General features: G+C 40.7%; 1 protein-coding gene across 6 annotated transcripts in view; it reads right to left on the bottom strand.

The window, feature by feature from the left end:
• Positions 1-19,817, bottom strand: part of LOC104602104 (receptor-like serine/threonine-protein kinase ALE2) — a 37,015-nt gene extending 17,198 nt beyond the window's left edge. For 3 of the 6 annotated variants that reach the window (XM_088901376.1, XM_088901378.1, XM_010265669.3), the window contains exons 1-2: positions 19,271-19,469; positions 3,141-3,224 (exon numbers count right to left, since the gene is read on the bottom strand). In XM_088901376.1, the coding sequence (XP_088757502.1) occupies positions 3,141-3,224; positions 19,271-19,328 (142 nt within the window). In that variant the 5' untranslated portion in view covers positions 19,329-19,469. Of the gene's footprint in view, positions 1-3,140; positions 3,225-19,270 lie in introns of all 6 variants that reach the window. The other 3 variants (XM_010265670.3, XM_088901377.1, XM_088901379.1) reach the window with 3 other exon arrangements.
• Positions 19,818-21,746: the final 1,929 nt, after the last annotated feature.

Raw genomic sequence — 21,746 nt, 5'->3', positions numbered from 1 at the left:
AGAAACTATTATAAAGGGCAATGAGAGGCATAACTGCTTTCACGATTATGAATTTTCTCCCAACTATTCTATTCTTTCTTCTTCTTTTCTTTTTGATGAATTATTCTTTCTTCTTCTTTCTCTCTCTTTACCTCTCTATCTTGCTTCTTTTTTTTATTTTTGGTAAATGTTGACAGGTTCTGTCACCAGAAGTCACTCAAGAGAGAAAAGAAAAACAAACTCCCAACTCAAAAACAAGCAACCAAACCTTCTGAGCCTCAAAATCACCAAACTCAAGAGCCCAAAAAATCACTAAACAATCACAAGCTACAACAACCAAAGACTAGGCAAAACTCAATAGTGCAAAAACTCAACCTCAAAGACAGACGGAACACTTCAAACCCATGAGAAACAAAAGCCTTCCTCAAGTACCAACACCAGCTCCACCCTCAAAACTGCAGCCTCTAAAACACTAACCACCAAAAACTTCTAGAGGTTTTCTTGGTCTTCAAGATCTTCTTGCTTGGTTTAATCCCAAATAGACCTCATTTTAGTCTAACAAAAACCTTTGTGACCAGAATGCCTCAATGTTTTCTCCGTCTTTTAAATCTTCTATTTGCAAAAACACTTCTGGGAATCAAACGAGAAAGAAGGGTTCCCATTAACCCTTTCCATTTCCAGTACTGTGTCTCTCAAAGAATTGGGCATCAACCAAAGCTGCAGTTTTTTCACTACCATCCTCTTCCAAACTAGTTGTGGTTAAGTTATTATCGCCTTCTTCAATTTGCGGCAGAGGCACTTGAAAATTTCCAGCATTCTCCTTTCCAGGCACCACATAGCGTTCTTCGAAATCTTGGAACATTTTTCTTTTTTTTTATAGATAATGAAAATGATAATTTTATTGATTAAAGAACTAAGTATACATCATGCAATTCCCCACTAAGAGGCGTGAGGTGCAGCCTCCTAACTACATCATAAAGCTTACAGTTGAGCCCAAAAGAGCTGATTCCTATGTACTCCTTGTTTAGCTAGGTCTGCCAGCCCATTTGCCGATCTTCTTTCCCATTGAACTGTGACTGAAATATTTGAAGTCAGCCACTTAAATCTTCTCAAAGTCCCCCTGTACGGCCAGGCTGCTGTCTCTGGTTCTTTTAGCCATCCAACAACCAATTTGGAATCACCTTCAATCATTAAATGCTCCACTGCCAACTCTCTTGCATATTCTGCTCCTTGTAACACAGCTTGGAGTTCTGCATTTACCGAGTCTCCCCACCCTATAGGACCAGAAAATAGAGCTACAATCTGACCTTCTTCATTTCTAAAGACTCCCCCTATTCCAGAAGGCCCCGGGTTGCCCAAACTACTGCCATCAAACTTTAGTTTAATGACTCACCTCCCAGCACAAGCAAGCCTAGAGCTTTACTTACCTCCACAGCCTTGTCTACAACCTTAGTCACATCAATAGATTTGTCAATCTGATAAGTATCATCTAAACAAACTTCTTCTTCATCCTCCTCGCTTAGACTTCTCTCCTCATCGGAGGAAATAGAACCATCTTGATTCCTTTCAAATACAGACTCTGTCAACAGAAATAGCACCATCTTGCTTCCTTTTCTTTCTTTAGTATTGCTTTACAAGACAAGTGAATATATTCTATTTCTTCTAGCCTTTATCTTCTACTAGTCTTTTTCCTCGCTGTTTCTGATTTTGCAATGTACTTTCAGTGCTAAGAAATGAAAGAATATTTGTTTCTTAGAAAACACAGGTAAGATTTCATTGGGATGCCAGCTACCAGTTACTCAGCATTAGGAGAGGACTGCCTCGCTACTTTTCTAATGGTCTAGAGAAGGAAAGTAAACTAGTTTTAAGGACCTTTTTTACTAATGTGAAGGATGAGGGAAATTTTCTCCTCCAAAGAGGAATCCCCCAGAAAGTGAGGGCCATTCCATTCTTTTTTTTTTTTATCAATGGGCCATTCCATTTATCAAAAACAGGAGCCACTCAAATAAGCTTCAGCTCCCTTGATCAATTACAAAAACTATAATCAGGGGCAATGTTTCATATGATGGTACAATCTTAGGCTGAGAATATGTTCAGATTTTTCTCTTTGGTGCATGATTGTCTGTTGACTCATCCAGACTTAAAAAGATGCAGATTGTCTTTCAAAATGGATTATGATCTTTTCAGGATTTATTTTCAAAAAATGACTAGTTTTTGAATTTGTACTTTGTTTCTTGTATTTTTTGTTGCTGTTTGGAGTGTTGGTACAACACCTATATGATTTAATATCTTTATTTTCTTTTTTATTGATCATCAAAAAAATCACAGGCTGATAAGCATGAAAACATAGGTAGAGTCTGAGAGGCACCACTTTGTGCTTAAATGCTGTAGGTTAGGTTTGAATCCAGCCCATCCCTCCCAAGACTCCGTTGGCAAGGACCAGCACTGGGTTATGGCCCTTCTAACAAAAACCATAGCAAAGATGGGACAACTGTATGCTAGTAGTGTATTAGAGGCCAAAGATCCCAAGGAAAAAATCAAACCAAAAAAAAAGAAACATGTATGTAATAAAAGGAAAGAGAATTCTTAAGATAAAAGAGAGTTTACAGAAAGAATGTTGAGATAACATCCATAAAATAAAACTAAAGTCTCTCAAAAAGACTACTAAATCCACATGCCTACCCATCATCCTCTATTAGATCCAAGAAAGTTCTTGATAAAACAGAATTCAAATAATAAGAAAGTCCAAAAATAGCAGAAGAAACTCTAGGTGCATCCTCAATCTCTGGATAACCCAACATCCAGCCTTTCACCTCTAGCCTTAACTTCAAAGATACACATGTTCCTCACTCTCCAAATGCAAAAGGAATGGCACTCTAAAAGATCTTCACCCTCCTACAGTCATCAAATGATGGCCACCTTATTACATACATAGACATGCATCCATATATATTATGTATAGTTGCAATCTTCAGAGGATGCATCTTAAAGAAAGTAAGGAATAAACAGCATAAAACTACAACAGTATTGTTCAGTCATTCAGCTACCGCTATAACAAATGTCAAGTCAATAAACAATCAATGGTAATAACTAAACTAGTACAGATACAGAACAGTAATGAAAGACATTTCATCCTCTGCAATACATATTAAAAGACTTACCATGATCTTGTAATATTCTTTTTGTAGATGGTGGTTGACTGGACAGCACAGAAGGAGACAAGTTTATATGAAGTAATGGATACCCTAAAGGAGAAAAGAATGCACATCAGTATCATTTAATAGGAAAAATAAACTTGCATCATCATATTAAATAGACAAAACTAGATATTACCCTACTCTATGAATTAGGTAGCCCCTAAAGGACAAAAAGAATGATATAAATATGATTAAATAGAAATAAATAAATAAACTACTGACACCATGTGTACAGAAGTACTCTCCCTTTTTGCAACCAATCAAAAAAGAATCAAATAGGTGAAACCAGATGCTACTCACCTATTCTACACTGAATTAGGAAGCTTATGTGAATCAAATGTTTTTTTATGGGAACTGGGAGAAGGAAAAAAGGACCACTTGGTGAGTTTGGAGGTAGTATGTAGGAGTAAAAACCAAGGTGAAGTGGGTATTGGAGAATTGAGAACAAAGAATGTGGCACTTTTAGGTAAGTGGCTTTGGAGACTGCCTCTTGAGAATGAAAGGCTGTGGATCAGAGTGGTGGTAAGCATTCATGGGCTGTCCAAAATTGGTTGGGATGCAGACATATCATATCGGGCTACACTAGCCTCCCCATGGAAGGCTATACATAGTATTCTTCCAAAGTTAATATATCAGGTATGATGTTTAATTTGGAGAGAAAATTAATTTTTAGGAAGACTTATGATGGATGGGTGATTCTCCTCTTAAGGTCTTGTTCCCCTCCTTGTACTCTGTTTCCTACTTCACAACGAACCTATCTTGAAATTTGTGTCTCTCTTCACCCTCAATTAGAGGTTTTGACTGGGATTGGGTTTTCAAAGAGGGTTGAGGGATGAAGAAGCTAAGAATGCAATCAACTTGGTGAAAATTCTTGATAAAGCCTGTCTGGACTCTTCAAAACCAGATAGGTGACTCCCCATCCCTTGGGTTTATTTACTTGTGCATCCTTCTCTAAGGCTCTTGAACCTCCACTTATCACCCAACTTTCGTTCTCTGTCAAAGAAGTGTGGGGTAAGCCTATCCCCCCTAAAATTGGTGCATTTTGCTATGAAGTGTATCATGAAATCATGAAAAGATCAACACCTTGGACCTACTACAAAAAATAAGACCAAGGTGGTGTTTATCCCCAAATAGGTGCCTACTTTGTCAGGTTAATGGTGAGACTTGTTATCATTTACTAAATCTCCTATCCATTTGTTACTTGTATTTGGGAAAGTTTCTTCTCTCTCTTTGGTTGCAACTTGCAAGTGGACAGTGCCTTCAAACATGGCAAGATTGTTTAGTGGAGAGACTTTCACATGGCCAAGAAAAAGAGGATCACTTAGTGAAGTGGATCCTAGTGGGCCAAAGTAAGAACCAAGGTGGTTTAGGGCTAGGAAATCTAGTGGAAAGAAATAATGCCTTACCCATCTACTTTTTGTTTGCTTTTAGGATACCTGTTAGGGAAGCCAAGAAGATAGAAAAGTTGATGAGGGATTTTTTGTGGGAGACAGGTGCAGAGAAAAAGGATCATTTGATTAGATGGGAGGTGGTGAGTCGAAGCAAGGAACAAGGGGGCTTAGGGTTAGGGAACCTAGTAAATAAGAAAGAAGCCCTTTGGGGCAAGTGGCTATGGAGGTGGCCTCTGGAAAGAGAGAGATTGTGGCATGAGGTGGTGGCTAGTATCCATGGCTGTTCTGAATCTGGTTGGGATGTTGGGGTATCTCAACGGGCTACACTCACTACACCTTGGAAGGCAATTTTTGGCATACTCCCAAAATTTCTCAAGTTCATAAGGTATGATGTCTGCAATGGTAATCCTGTGCTTTTTTGGGAAGATGTTTGGGTGGGCAACCAACCATTAAAAGACCTCTATCCCTCCCTTTTTTCTATTTCCCTCTATAAAAGGAACCTGATTCGAGGTTTCTTTCTCCCCCCATTCTCCCATTGTCTCTTAATTGGGATTTTGGGTTTCGTAGAGGGTTGAGGGATGAGGAATCGTTTTCTGCCTCTAAACTCTTACTTTTACTTGATTCTGTTTGTTTGGACCTCTTAAACCAAATAGAAGAATTTGGTCTTTGACCTTGAGTGGCTCCTCTTGTTCTTCCTTCTTTAAGTCCCTATGCTCTACTCCTTCCCCTTTGTTGTTCCCAGTTAAAGAAGTCTGGTCAAGGCCAATTTCACCTAAAATTGTTGGTTTTTGTTAGGAAGCATATTATGGTAAAATTAATACTGTGGACAATGTACAAAAACAAAGAGACCTTATTCATGCTTGTCCCCCAATTGGTGCATTTTATGTAAAGTGCAGAATGAGGACTGTTATCACCTACTGATTTCTTGCTCTTTTACAGTAAATATTTGGAATTGGATTTGTATGCTGTTTGGGTACAGGTGGAACCTACCTCCTAAAGTAAATCTGCTTTTTGATCCGTCTTTTTTTGGTTGGCAAACAAAGAGAGGGAAAGTAATGTGGAAATGTATCTTATGGACCATTTGGGAGGAAAGAAATGACAGAATTTTCCAGGAGAAGGAGAGAAGAATTGCTGAAATAAAGGATTGTATACTGACAAGGGCAATCCTTTGGCAAAAAACTACTGATCTCTTTGTGGATTACTCTAGTGATGACCTTCAAAGGAGTTGGGCAGCAGTTGCCCCCTCCGGAAGGAGTTCTAAAGTTGAACTTTGATGGGAGCAGTCAAGGCAATCCAGGACCTTCGGGTATAGGAGGGATCTTGAGGAATAAGAATGGCAACATATTGTCTTTATTCTCAGGTCCAGTGGGTTATGGAGACTCTACAAGGGCTGAGATATTAGTTGTGGTACAAGGACTACAGATTTCAAACCAACTTGGAGTGACTAATTTGATAGTTGAAGGAGACTCTAAGGTGATAGTGGGATGGATGTCGGACCCCTAGAAAATGTTGTTTAGGGATATAGGGACATCACCAAAAAAGTCAAATGGCTTAGGAGAACCATGTCAGTTAGCTTTCAGTGGGTTAGTAGATCAGCAAATGCTTTGGCAGATTCTTTAGCTAAACAAGGGGCTTCAAGGGATTCTCTGTTTTTGGCTAATTTGTAACTACAATCTGAAAAAGAGTCGGGTTTGGAACCACCTTTAAGGGGAGGTAACACCTCATGCCTCCTCTTACGGTGCTTCATGCTTGTACTATCTCTATCTCTATTTAATAAAATACCATTCATTCATTAAAAAAAAAAAATAACGCCTTACTTGGAAAGTGGATGTGGAGATTCCCCTTAGAAGAGGACAGTTTGTGGCATAAGGTCATTTTTTTGGATAAGTAAAGAGTCATATTCCATTAATTCAAGGATCAGTTACATGAGAATCCCCTTAGAGAGGCGCGAGGTGCTGCCTCTCCATATAGAAAATACAAAAAAACACAAAAAATACATTAAAAAAACATGACTGTTACAAAAGACACAAATTACAATTGCGCCCATAACAATGTTTCCCTGTTTGTCCCTTGTTTTGCCAAGACATCAGCAAAAGATTTAGCTGATCTCTCAACCCACTGTACTGTTACAGACATATTCCTTGTCAGCCATTTGAATTTCTTTATCTCATTCTTGTAGTCCCACGTAACATTCTCCAGATTATTTAACCAGTTCACCACTATCTTAGAGTCCCCTTCAACCAAAAGCTGCTCCACACCCATTTCTTTTGCAAGAATTATTCCTTGTATTGCAGCTAACAGCTCTGCCCTAATAGAGTTACAAACACTTAAAGGGCCAGAGTATAGTAAGACAGCCTCTCTAATCTCATTCCTTAGTACACCTCCCAAACCAGAGGGACTCGGGTTGCCCTGGCTACTTCCATCAAAATTCAGCTTCAAAGAACCGTGAGGAGGGGGGACCCAGCTTGTCATTACCTTTATCTTTGAGGAGGAACAACTTGCTACTGATAACCAATCCCTCCAACAGTCAGTAAAGGAGAAATGATCAAACAAATCCAGAGTCTTTAACCAATGTAATGCCCTATACAGAATGCCGCCCTTCAAGGCCTGACTGCTTCTCCCCTTTTCCTAGAAGATCCTGGCATTCCTTTCTTCCCAAACTGTCCATAACAAGGCTGCTCGTACACACCTCCACATTTTCCTTCCTCTTTTTTGGGGCCAACAGAACATAGAAGGGTTAAAGATTGTACTTACTTCTGTTGGCATATCCCATCTACACCCAAACAAAGATAGAAGCCAAACCCAGAGTTCTATAGTGACACTACAAGATAAAAATAAGTGATAACAGTCCTCACCATGAGATCTGCAAAGAGTGCACCAGTTTGGAGAAATACATAGGAAGGGTCTTCTCTTTTGTAGGTTATCCATCGTGCTTACTTTACCACGCCACACTTCCCAACACAAAGCCATAACCTTGGGAGGAACCGGTCCACACCAGACTTCTTTGGAAAGAAAACTTTGTTGAGAGGAGGTTTGGCACAAGAAATTAAAAAAGGAACCACAAGAAAAAGACCTATTAGGGTGAATGGCCCAAATCCTCTTATCAGGTTTCAAAGGATCCAACCAAACCTTATTGAGGAGACCAAGAAGAGTAGACAAACAATCAATTTCATCCTCCCTTAACCCTCTACAGAAACCAAAGTCCCAACACAAAGACAACAAATTTAAAACTGAAGGAAGGAATTTTGAAATCACCTCTTTTTATACAAAGAAATAGAGTTACCAGAACAAGCATCATACCTTATACAACTTAGGAACTGCAGAAGAATTTTGTGAATTGCTTTCCAATGTGTTGCTAGGTTAGCCCTCCTTGAAGCACCAGCATCCCATCCACTCTCTGAAAATCCATGAATACTCTTCACCACTTCATGCCACAACCTATCTCGCTCCATAGGCCACCTCCACAACCACTTCCCTAACAAGACTGAGTTCTTCTTAAGCACATTCCCAAGCCCTAATCCTCCTTCCTCTTTGCTTCTACCCACAACCTCCCAACTAATTAAGTGGTCTTTTTTACCTTCTCCCAGTTCCCAGAGAAAATCTCATTAATTTTCCCAATTTCTTCGCTTCCCTAGATGATATCCTAAAGACAGAGAGGTAGTAAGTAGGTAAGTTCGCATGGGTAGCTCTTATCAAGGTGATCCTCCCACCCAAAGAAATGTAATTTTTCTTCCACACAACTAATCTCTTTTCAAATTTCTCTATAACTGGGTTCCAGAACCTACTCTCCCTAGGGTTTGCCCCTAATGGCAGCCCTAAATAGGACAAAGGCCAATTAGAAATGGAGCACTGAAGATAATTTGCAATAGCCTCAACCTCCTCGAAGTCCAAATTGACTCCAACAACGTAGCTCTTTTCTAAATTGATTTTCAAATTGGACACTCCTTCAAAGGCTTTAATCGATTCTTTCAAGTTTCCCACCTTCTCACTAAAACCGCCACCACAGAAGATCATCAAGTCATCTGCAAATTGCAAATGAGTTAGTAGAATTTGGTTTGTGCCTATTCTCCATCCCTTTATCACATCTTCTCTATCAGCCCTTGTGATAACTCAACTGAACACATCAGCTACCAAGGTAAAGAGAAAAGGTGAAAGTGGACCCCCTTGTCTAATACCCCTACTAGCTAGAAAAAAAATCCCTTACCACCCCATTTACTAAGATGGAGTAGTGACAAGTGTTGAGTTGGGCCTAGTTGTTTTTATTCTTATTTTAAGTTATTTAGTTAGAAAGTTGTTGGGCTTTAGGCCCATTAGTTTATGTTTTTAAGTTGTGACTGTTCAGCTACATTAGTAGTCGCCCTACTAAGGGCATCCTTGTAATATCTCATCCTTTAAGTTAAGTATAAATATAATGAGGGGTTGGCGGCTAGGGTTAATCAAAGAATCCTAGTTAACTTCCTACTCTTTTCTCCTTCTCTTTTCTTCTCTACTGCTGAAATCTTCATCTTCCTCCTCTTTCCCTTCTCTACTGCTGAAATCTTCACCTTTCCCTTCAGTCTAGGACACCAGAAAGGTGTTGTTGGTTCCAGAAATGTTTCGTTTGATCTTCTTGCATATTTCAGATATTTTCTTTACACTTTTTGAGAAGCATGGAGGATCACAGAGTTGAAAATAAGCCCAGGAGTGACATGGGACCAGTGGGAGGTGTTGGAGACCTTTTCGGGACTGGGACCATTACTACAGTTAGGTTGGATGGTGCAAATTACTTAGAATGGTCACAATCTACAAAGATGGTCATTGGTGCTCGTGGGGAATTAGGGTATATCACTGGTGAAGAAGTGAAACCCGAAACTAGCAACTCTCGGTGGGTACAGGAGAATTATATGGTGATGACTTGGTTGTGTAATTTCATGTTGCCCCATATAAGTAAAATTTTTTTATGGGCAAATACAGCTAAGGAAATATGGGATGGGGTTGCAGAAACTTATTCACAGAGGGAGAATGTTGCTAGGGCTTATTAGTTGAGAAATCAGATTATTTCTACAAGGCATGGAGATAGACCTGTTGCAGCCTATTTTTCAGCCCTTAAAACCCTATGGCAAGAGATTGACCATTTAGAGACATTTGCTTGGGAAACCACTAAGGATGCAGCTACCTATCAGAAGCATCTAGAAAAGTATAGGGTGTTTGAATTTCTTGTTGGCCTTAATCCTGAGTATGATATTGCAAGACAGCATCTTCTTTCTAGGGACAGTGTTACCCTCTCCCAGGCATATGCCTTTGTGTCAAGGGAGGAGAGCAAGAGAGATGTGATGATGAAAAATCCTGTTTCTGATCAGTCTGCCATGGTGAGTACTGTGAAACCTAAACAAATTGAAGATCGGGGTGGCAGTGAAATCAAGAAGGAAGATAAAAGAAATTTGATCTGTGACTACTGTAAGAAGCCTAAACACACAAGAGATACTTGCTAGAAGCTTCACCCACATCTTGTGCCGACTAGACTGAAAAATAAGAAGGGAAATGCACACATGGCAGCTACTGGTGAAATTCTGGCCCCTCCTACAACAGCTGCTCTGGAGTCTGTTGCAAGTGCTGCAGTAAGGTCGAACTTGAGAGGTATGGTCAACTTCTGAACTAGCAGGATACAGCCAGTTCCAGTTCAGTAGCAAGCGGACAGCAAGGTACAAGTGGTACTGGTGGAGTCCACTCTACTTCCTTTGTTCACACAGGTAGTTCAATGTCACTGCAAATTATGTTTCTACTTCAGGTAAGGAGGGACCTCCTTGGATTATAGATTATGGAGCCTCAGAGCACATGACCCATAGCTCTACTATTTTTTCTTCTTACCAGCTCTGTTCTGGCAGAGATAGGGTATCCACAACTGATGGATCCCATGTTCCCATTGCTGGGAAGGGATCTGTCAAGATTAGTGATTCTATTTCTCTACCCTCTGTCCTTCATGTTCCCAGATTGAGCACTAATTTGTTATCTGTTAGTAGTTTGATTAAGAACCTGAACTGCTGAGTAATTTTTTCTCCTGGTCATTGTATTTTGCAGGATCTGGATTCAAAGAGGACGATTGGGAGTGGTCGTGAAGTGAATGGGATTTACCTCCTGGACATGTTTCCTTCTCATCAGAGTCATCATGTCAGTAGGGATAGTGAATCAGGGTCTATGGGTCAAATTATGCTTTGGCATAATCGTTTGGACCATTTACCTTTTTCTTCTTTGAGTCTTTTGTTTCCAAAACTCTTTGAGTCTGTTAGTTTGTCAAGTCTAGAGTGTGAAAGTTGTCAACTTGGAAAGCATTATAGACATTCATTTAAACCTAGTAATAAAAGGTGTTCTTCTTCTTTTGATGTTATTCATTCTGATGTGTGGGGACCTTGCCATGTTCCTTCTATGGGAGGCTATCGATATTTTCACTTATTTATGGATGATTTCTCACAATACTCTTGGATTTACCTGATGAAGTACCATCCTTGGTGAGGCAATTCCATCAAATGGTGCTAACACAGTTTGGAACAAGAATAAAGGTGTTCAGATCAGACAATGCCAGAGAATATTTTGAAAAATACCTTGCCTCATATCTGTTAGAATATGGTGTTGTCTATCAGAGCAGTTGCCCCTACAGTCCACAGCAGAATGGTGTTGCAGAAAGGAAGAACAGACACATTGTTGAGATTGCGAGAAGCATGATGATCACATCTACAGTTCCAGTTCGGTTTTGGGGTGATGCAGTTCTCACAGCAGTATATCTGATTACAAGATGCCCTCTCGTATACTTGGATTCAGCACCCCACTCAGTCTCCTTTTTCCCAAGGGGGAGATGTTTCATATTCCTCTCAAGGTGTTTGGGTGTGTCTGCTTTGCACACATCCTTGGTCCTCACCACTCGAAGCTAAAGAAGTGTGTATTCCTTGGTTATGCAGAAAATCATAAAGGGTATTGCTGCTATGATCTAGTCTCTGGGAGCTGGTATGTTACCATGGATGTTACCTTTTTTGAATCCACATACTTCTTCTCAAAGAATCCTTCTCAGGGGGAGTGTTTTGGGGAAGTAAGTCAGCAGTCTATTCCTCTCCCAGTTCCAGTCCCTATGTCTATTCCTATGCTTGACCCTCTTGTGTCACCTACCTTACCACCTCCTTTACGTCCTACTTCTCAGCATTACTTACGACAGAGACTTCACAAGGAGGTTGATTCCACTACAGCAGAACTCACATCATTCCTGTCGGTTCCTTGGAGACTCCAGATTCAAGTATTCCTCTTGGTCCCACTACTATTGCAGTTCCCATTGATTCTACTAACCCTGTTACAGATAACCTTGATCTTCCTATTGCTCTCAGAAAAGGGAAGAGAAAGTGTATTGCTCATTGTATTTCACAATACTTATCCTACAGTGGACTTTCTCCTTCCTACCGTGTTTTTCTTTCCTCTCTCGACTCATTGTATATACCCAAGGGTGTTAGTGAGGCGCTCTCCAAACCTGAGTGGAAGACAGTTATGCAGGAAGAGATGGCAGCTTTGATTAAGAATCAAACATGGGACATTGTGGATCTACCAGAAGGCAAGGAGACAATTGGATGCAGATGGGTTTACACAGTAAAATATAAGGCAGATGGAAGTATAGAAAGGTACAAAGCAAGACTTGTTGCAAAAGGGTACACACAGACCTATGGCATTGATTACTTAGAGACCTTTGCACCAGTTGCAAAGATGACCTCTATTCGGATACTTCTTTCTCTTGTTGCCTCATACTCTTGGCCCTTGTTTCAACTTGATGTGAATAATGCTTTCCTAAATGGGGATCTGCAAGAGGAAATGTATATGGATCTTCCTACTGGCTTTTACAGTGATGCTAAAAAGGGAAAGGTATGTAGGCTTAAGAAGCCACTTTATGGCTTGAAACAATCTCCCAGAGCATGGTTTGACAGATTCAGAAAGGCCTTAATTGCTTTTGGCTACACTCAGACTCAATCCGATCATACCTTGTTTGTGAAGCGAAGGGGATCTTTGGTGTCAGTCCTAATTGTTTATGTGGATGATATTGTTGTCACAGGGAATGACCTAAGTGAGATTGATTGTCTGAAAAGGAATCTACATAAAGAATTTGAAATTAAGGATCTTGGAGATCAAAACATGGAATTTTTATCTCTCAAAGGAAGTATGTCTTGGATCTTCTTCAAGAGACAAGGAAGCTTGGAACGAAGGCAATCAGTACCCATATTGATCAAAACCATAGAATCAATGCATCAGAAGGTGAGCCAATAAAGGACATTGGGAGATATCAGAGACTTGTGGGTCGGCTGCTATACTTGTGTATGACAAGACCAGACATTTCCTATGCAGTAAGTGTGGTAAGTCAATACATGCATGCTCCACGAGTCCAGCATTGGGAGGTAGTTGACAGCATTCTTGCTTATCTGAAGGGACACCCAGGCAGAGGCATATTGTTTACTGATCATGGACAGTTGAAACTAGAGGCTTATACAGATGCAGATTAGGCAGGATACCTTGATAACAAGAGATCAACTTCAAGAGTGTGCACCCTTGTTGGGGGTAACCTTGTCTCGTGGAAGAGTAAGAAATAAACAGTGGTGGCAAGATAAAGTGTTGAAACTGAATACAGGACCATGGCACATGGAGTTTCAGAACTTCTCTAGATCCGTTCCCTATTAGAAGAAATTAGTGTACAAGCAGAAGAACCTATGATGTTGTACTGTGATAACCATGCAGCAATTAACATTGCCCATAACCCAGTCCAGCATGACCGAACTAAGCACACTGAAGTGGATAGACATTTTATCAGGGAAAGAGTGACTTTTCGAGAAGTTTGTCTTCCATACATTTCTTCTGATCTGCAACTCGATGATGTTCTCACAAAAGGTGTTGCAAAGAACAAGCTGGAGCATGATCTATGCAAGTTGGGAATGTGTGACATTTACTCCCAACTTGAGGGGGAGTGTTGAGTTGGGCCTAGTTGTTTTTATTTTTATTTTAAGTTATTTAGTTAGGAAGTTGTTGGGCTTTAGGCCCATTAGTTTATGTTTTTAAGTTGTGACTGTTCAGCTACATTAGTAGCCACCCTACTAAGGGCATCCTTGTAATATCTCATCCTTTAAGTTAAGTATAAATATAATGAGGGGTTGGCGGCTAGGGTTAATCTAAGAATCCCGGTTGACTTCCTACTCTTTTCTCCTTCTCTTTTCTTCTCTACTGCTGAAATCTTCATCTTCCTCCTCTTTCCCTTCACAAGAAATTCGACTAAATCTGCAATCAGTGATTTCTACTACAAGAACTGACACAACCAGACATCCAACCACACCATCTTTCCCCGAACCCACACTTCCTCAAAACCTCTACTAGGAACTACCAGTCCACCAAGTCATAGGCTTTCTCAAGATCGAGTTTACATATAAAGCCTCTTTGCTTAGACCGCTTCATCTCCTCCACACATTCGTTGGAAACTAGGATCTGATCAATTATCTGTCGTCCTTGGATGAATGCCCCTGACTAATAATGGAGGGAAGGATTTCTTTAATCCTCAAACACCTTTGCCAAGATTTTATAGATACTAGTCACCAAACTAATTGGCCGGAAGTCTTTAAGATGGATGGCATCAGATTTCTTTAGAATTAGAGCCGTACCATTAATGCCTCGGCTAACTATATGCTTATCTGCAAACTCATTAAAAACCTCACAAAGATCATTTTTTATCACATCCCAACAATCTTGGTAAAAAGCTATTTTAAAACCATCTGGGCCTAGAGCTTTGGATCTATCCATTAAGAACACTGCCTTCCTAATCTCTTCTTCCTCAAAGATTCTTTCCAGCCACCTAGCTTGATCTTCATCCAAACTTGGCCAATCTATCCCTTCCAATTCCAACCTCTCACCCAAGGGTCTTCTATAAATCGATTTAAAGTGATCCACAAACTTCCTAGCAATATCTTCCTGATTAGTGAAAACCCCCCTACCTCTAGCTTAGACACAAAGTTCTTCCTCCTCCTCCCATTTGCCACATCATGAAAAAACTTTGTATTTCCATCACCTTCCTTGATCCCCTTGTGCCTGGATTTCTGCCTCCAACTTATTTCTTCTCTCAAATAAGACCTCCTCTAAATCCTTCTTTAATTGTTTCCTCATGTCTCTGTCACCCTCCTCCAATCTAGCTTGAGCTTCTCTTTCATCCAGCTCTTTTATCCTAGAGATTAGATTCACTTTTTGCTCCTCAATTCTTCCAAAGTGCTCCCTATTCCATTCTTTTATTTTGGATCTCAGCCTCTGCAGTTTCTTATGAAATCTTACCCCTTTCCATTTTATCCCCCTCAATTCCTCATTCCACCATAATTTAACTTTGTTCACAAAGTCCGGGTGGGTTAGCCACATGTTCTCAAACCTAAACGGCCTAGGTTCAGTTGTAAAATCTTCCCCACCTATTCTTATAGGATAGTGATCCGAGGTTACCCTAGGCAAAGCTTTAGACACCAAGTTTCCCCAATAGTTTTCCCAATCAACAATAAAAATAAACCTGTCCAACTTCGAGCACAAGGGAGTTTCCTGTAGGTTAGACCAAGTAAATCTAGCTTGTAACAACGGAATCTCCTTTAACTCACAATCAGCAATAAAGCTATTAAACTTTCTCATGCTAGTTGTGATGGTTTGTTGGGAGTTATTAGTTTCTTCAGAAAAACGTATTACATTGAAGTCTCGTCCCAAACACCATGGACCTTCCCATAGACCCCGAATTGCATACTACTCCTCCCACATGTCATTCCTTTCTCTATAGTTATTGGGACCATAGATATTGGTTAACACCCAAGTGAAGTCATCCTCTACATTCTTGAATTTGATGGAAACTGAGAACCTCCCTATTAACTCCTCCACTGCTTCTACTACATCCTCCTTCCATAATGTGACAATCCCTCCCGAGGCTGAGGTCCACCTTACTCTTCTTGACCTCCACACACTCCTCACCCATCTTCTGTCCAACTCCAACAACTTTGTTTCTTGTAACATAACAATGTCAAGTCTTTCCTTTCTAAGTAAATCCTTTATCACCCTCCTTTTCCTTGCACTCCCTAATCCCCTAACATTCCAACTAACTATTCTCATAGTCACAAATCATGCAAACACCCTCAGTCATAAACCACCACTCCTTACTTCATACCCTTTCTCCTATCACCTCTACCACTAAACTCTATATTCCCTTCGATGTCACCAATTAATCTTTCCACTTCAGAACGTTTCTTCTTTTCCTTATTCCTTTTTGACTCACTCTTTTTATTATAAGTTTTCACCTGTCCTTTCCTTTCAGCCCTCTCTTCGGCCTGACCTCCCTCACCAATAGCTTGCAAAACTGAAGTCTGAAGTCCTCCTTTATCATAATCAACCCCTTCCTTTCCCCTATCCATCACCATTTCACTGAGCCCGTCCACATATCCTTCCTTTTGTTTGAGATTCTCAAACTCTGTACAAATCAGTCCCCAAATTTTATCTACCTCCCCACTCTTCCCTTCAAGGCACCCTTCCCCAACTCTTCCACCTTCCACCTCCAATCGTACCCTTGTTGTACCTTCTGGGTGGGATGCTGGTACCTCTATTTCAGGCATACTACATTGTTTAGTAACCAAAAACAAATTCACATCCATACCTGGTTGGAAATGGATAGCACAAGGAACGCTAGGACTAAACTGTTTGCCAAATCCGACTGAAGCTGGCGTCGTTCCCTTACAGGGAGACTTCTGTGGAGTAGACATGGTGGAGCAAGCACCACTGTCTAGCCTACCCTCTTGAAAACCCAACCCCAATACTCCCCTTCCTAGTTCACCCTTATCCATGCTCACAAGAGAGAACTGTTCTCTTACATTTAAGTCCTGTACGCCCTGAGACTTTTTGTTGGCTCCCTCGTTATGGGATAGTGGAACCTGTCCAGCAAACACGGGCACCTCCTACCCTTTGTTCTTCCTTGGGAAAATCTGCAATAGCCCCTTCTTCTTCTAAGTACAACGCCTCCGTATTCAAGCTCCCTGTTTCAATCAGATTTTGTTTAGCTTGCAAATCGAGGCTACCCAAACTCGAGGCTCCATCTGACTCAGTCATCATTGCTGCTGCTTTCATCTCCAAGCCAAACTGCAGAATCTAGCTTTTCTAAAACAATGCGGTTGACGCATCTAGGATTCCGCCTCTCAGGCGACAACCGAATCAAATTCTTAGTTGGGATCCACTGAAAAGAGCTACTAGAATGCACACTCTGCCCTGCTTCTGAACTTGAGCTAAGGAACTAGAGGAGGAAGAAGATAGACGATTAGAATTGTCTATCAACAGATCCTCCCCCCAACTCCAGTCATGTGTTGTTTTAAGTGGGCATGTGACTGGACCCCCCCAACTCCAGTCATGTGCTATTTTAAGTGAGCACATGACTTAACCTTATCCTTAATAGCTATGGGCTTAAAACTGGGCCCAAGAGGATTAAGATTTCCTCTCTCCCTTGGCCCAAGAGAAATAACAGGGTCCATGGGTTCAGTGCTCTTAACCGACCCCACAATACTACTTAGCCCACCAACTCGACCCACCTCAGCTCCCGGTTCAACCATCCTGTTTCTTACTTCAACTTGCTTTTTAACACTTGTCACCTCTTTACTCTCCTCTTCAACATTAAAGTTTGCCTTGGCAGTGTTCCCAACCACCTACGCAAAGGTTTTGCTATGCATCAGAGAGGTTTCTCGTGTTTTAAGCCTCTGACTTTCCATATGCCCCAAGTCTTTTTGGCTCCCCAGAAGCTGTTGGCCCATTTTAGTATAACTTCCAGTCTTTTTTGAACCCTCCGATCTGCTTCTTCCACGTACAGCTTCTTCCTCAAACTCCTCACCTCCCTCCATTCTAGCTTCCTTCCAAAAGCCTGCTTCAATGGAGGAAGCCAGCCAGATTGAAACGAAAACACCCTCCACTCTTATTTCTACCTTTCTTGGTATATCTTCAGGCCTCACTCCGCTCAGGAGAATAGCCACAGAATGGAGGTCTCCCCAGTAAGCACCATCCAGTCTCCTTCCACACATCAGTGCAATGACATCTGCTACTTCTTGCTTCCAAAGATGGAAAGGCAATCCGATTATCCATACTAGAACCCCATCTTCAATAGAGAAGTTTTTGGCATTAGAAAGAGGATTCCATCTGAAGATTGTAATAGTTCCTAGATCAGTCTGAAAATTAACTGCTAAGAAGTCTACTCTGTTGTCCCCAAAATCAACTAGAGCTTTACATTTATCAAAGGGAGTTACAATAAACTCACTCTTCAGCTTCAGATTCAAGATCTAGTAATCTGCAACTCTCCTCCAGTCAACAGATTGCAACCCTACCTCTATTATGAACTTACTAATCCATTTTTCCTTCTTTGAATGTTCCATCACCCTGCACTGTCCATTGGCTTTTGCTACAATCACTGGCTCTTGCTCCATGTTTCCAGACATGAGAATGTGGGTTCAAGTCTAAGAGCGGCCATTGTTCATCTAATGAATAAAATATTTTTCATAGTAGAACTGTTTATCTATCTGTTTCACTTATCCCCCTTCCCTCATGTTTCACTTTTTTTCTTCATTTTCCATTTTTATTAGCTACTGTATAAAGGGAAAGACCCAGAATTTGTGGTTTCTGTAGTTTTTATTCTATTTACAGCATTAACTATAGTACTTATTAATCAATTACAGCGAAAAAAAAAATGAGTGACAACCAGCCAGCATTTGAACCATATTCCTGAGACCCGTTTCCTTTTACAGGTCAATCAACACCATTTAGCGTTTAATTTGGATAGAGAGACTAAATAAATAAATCTATGCATTTATACAAATCATTAAAATGCACTTGTCAAAACAGACTATGAAAAATGAAAAGCCAACCCAATTTTAAGCTCTGCTAATTTTTTTATAAGTAATATTAAACTCTAGTCATTAATCCAGATAGAAGGCACATCAACTTATTTTCATTCGAACAATGGAATTAGGAGAAACACAAACAGAAAAGCACAGAATAATGCATCCTGAATACGTTCCTTTCATCATCATCATCATCCAAGCCTTGCCCCAAGTCCCAACTATACGTGGTCGGCTACATGAATTCTCTTTCACCACTTCGTCCTGTTTAGTGTCATGTCCGTTGTTAAACTATGGACGCAATACATTTCCTTTATTTCCACAAATAAACAATAAACACTCATTTTCTTTTCTTCTTGTTAACTGGATTCAATTCCCTATCCATTGCACGTCCTCCATTGAGCTACGCCTAGTAGAAAAGCTTCAATTAAAAGTAATGCTGATGTTCAGAAGGTCGACTAAAGCGTACTAGGGAATTTGGACTGGTTACTGTCATTACTTTAACCACAGAAATCGTTGTTCGGGAGTCGGGACACAATTCACCTTACATTGCGTTTTGAGTAAAAGCACTGACTAGCTGTCTAGCTCCATGCTCCATCTTTCTAAATGTGCTTCCCCTCACCAGAAAAAACTTCTTCATGGAAAGAAAGAGCACATGATAAATGGATAGTAACTACTTTACAAGAACTACACAGAACTACTTCCCTAAGTACCAATTGCTCTACTGTGGCGAACCCATAGACGCAACTAGCAACGACAGACTACATTCAAGTCTCAACAGCAACAGATAACCACCAAAATTAGCAAATACAAAGAACGGAAACAACCGTACCGCAACAGGGGAAAACCAAATTCAACAGCGGAAGAAGAAGCACCATCAAAGTCAGCATCTTCACTTGCCAAAATCAAATTCACAAAAAACATTCTCAGAAGAACTCCAAGAGCTGAAACGCCACAAACGAGAAACCACGACGAGCATCCAAGGGGTTCCCGAGAAGTCCATGGCATTGGCCGAATTCTCCATCCCGCTCCGCTCCTGAACTGAACGGTTGCATGACGCCAACACCGGCGAAGGCAACAAAAAGCATGTGGTCATAAAACCCTAGCTCGGAGAGGACAATGCAGATCCATGGTCTGAAGCATAGACTCGGGAGAGACAAAAAGGCGCAGATCCAGTGAAACTGTGTGAGGAGGAAGAGTGAGAAAAAAGAGAAGGGAGAGAAGTGGATCTCGTGAACGATAATAAGACCAAGTAGCAGATCTTGAGAAAAGGAGAAGAACCCAAAAAGAAGAAGAATTAGTTTTTCTTAGAAAACAATATTTAAGTACAACCAGCAAATCGAGAGAGAGAGAGACGGGTGAAGCAGAAGAGAGGGAGGGGAGATAGAGTGAGGTGGCCTGCTTTATTGCTGTTGTTTCTTGCTGCTCGTGCTGGTTTGAGTGAGTTTCGCAATAAGCCCTTTAATTTGAGGAAATTTCAAAGCAGACCTCGTTTTTTTTCCCTTTTTTAATATTTTTTTATTGGGATAAAGTAGTGGAAGAGCATGGAAATGGGGGGTTGTGGGGTCTGGGGGAGTGGTGAGCTTATGGATATGGGGGCACCATAATAAAAGAGTGTGGGGCCCTGTTGTACAGGTGGGACCCACCGTATCATTAATCCCCACTAAGAAGAGAAAACAACCTTTTTCTTATCTGTGGAGACCGCACATGGGCGCATAACCGCTATGAATAGTGGCTTCGGACCAGAAAATGTTTTTTAACCTTTTTAGTTTTTTTCCCGGACGGTGTTCAGATTTGTTTTCTGCTCGGCATTGAAAGAGTGTAACAGTGTAAGTAGACCTGTTCATGGCCCGGCCGGGCCGGGCTTTCACTTTTCATTAACAGATTTTTTTAAGGCCCGAACCCGAGCCTGGCCCAACCATCAGGCCTACAACTTGGATCTGAGCCCGAGCCCAAAGTCTAAAGCTCAACTTGTTGGTTGTTGTTGCTGCTATCGCTGAATAGAGAGAGAAATTATAAAACAAAAAATGTATATATTAAATTATTAATATATATTATAATAAATATTATATATTTTATATTATATAAATTAGTCGGGTCAGGAATTTTTGACAAATCTGGAGTCCAGCCCGAAACACAATCGGGCTTGGTGTTTTGGGCCCAAGGTCAGGCCCGTGGGTTTAACTACATGCCCAAGCCCGACTATGGTCTGGGCTGGGCCATCGAGCTACCCGGCCCTTGAACAGATCTAAGTGTAAGACAAATGAGATGGGATCTGCTCCTCACACAGGGCGCCTCACAAATGCCGCTCATAGGCACATCTCACCATGCATTGGGAATATCTCCCGTAAATAATAACACATAAGTATGGGAGATGTTCCCAATGTACGGTGGGATATGCCTATGAGGTCGGTGTGAGGCACCGAGGAGTAGATCCGGTCTTAAGACAAATTGTTAGTTGTTCGGGAAGAGTCTGGATCACCTGCCAACGAAACACGTTCCAACCCTCTACCAATGTGATCTTACACTGCACATCTCATACATGGCTGGTCCCACTAAAGGGCGAAGCCAAAGAACACTCCCCACTCCTCACATACATCACAGCCGTGCATGGGGAATATCTCCCCATCAATGAAAAAATACATGTACGAGAGAGATTTTTAATGCATGGCTGAAATGTTTTGTGAGAGATGGATTTACTCACATAATGCACCTCACACCAAGTTCAGAGCACTTTCACCCGTGCATAGGGATGAAGTCAAGCAGATTAGGATGGGTTTATGGTCAACCCGGACCCAACCCCAAAATTTGGGCTTAAGGCCCAAGCCTGAGGTAAAGCCAGATTTTTCGCAACCTAAGCCTGGCCCACATTGTAATTTTATGCATTCAGGTTGGGCTCAGCCAGGCTCGGGTTGGTCAATGAACCCACTCTAAAATTATACATAAATATATATTTATGCAAATATGTATATTATATATGTATGCAAAATATGTATGTAAAATAGGTAAAATATATGTATGGAAAAAAAAATATATATATATATATACATAAATACATAGATAAATATATGTATGCAATATATATATACACACACACAAACATGTATGTATGTATATATATATATATATATATATATATATATATATATATATATATATATATATATATATATATATATACATACAAAATAAACAAATATATACATATGTCTATGGTTGGTCGGGCTCGAGCCGGGTTCGAACTATCTAAGGGATAGGCCTGGCCCAAAAAATAAAAAAAACCCAATTTCTTAGGCCTGTTCCCAGCC

Source organism: Nelumbo nucifera, chromosome 3 (assembly GCF_055504915.1).
Source record: "Nelumbo nucifera cultivar China Antique chromosome 3, China Antique-T2T, whole genome shotgun sequence".
Taxonomy (NCBI): domain Eukaryota; kingdom Viridiplantae; phylum Streptophyta; class Magnoliopsida; order Proteales; family Nelumbonaceae; genus Nelumbo; species Nelumbo nucifera.
The sequence above is the reverse complement of the archived record's forward strand: the minus strand, read 5'-3'. Positions and strand labels throughout refer to the sequence as shown.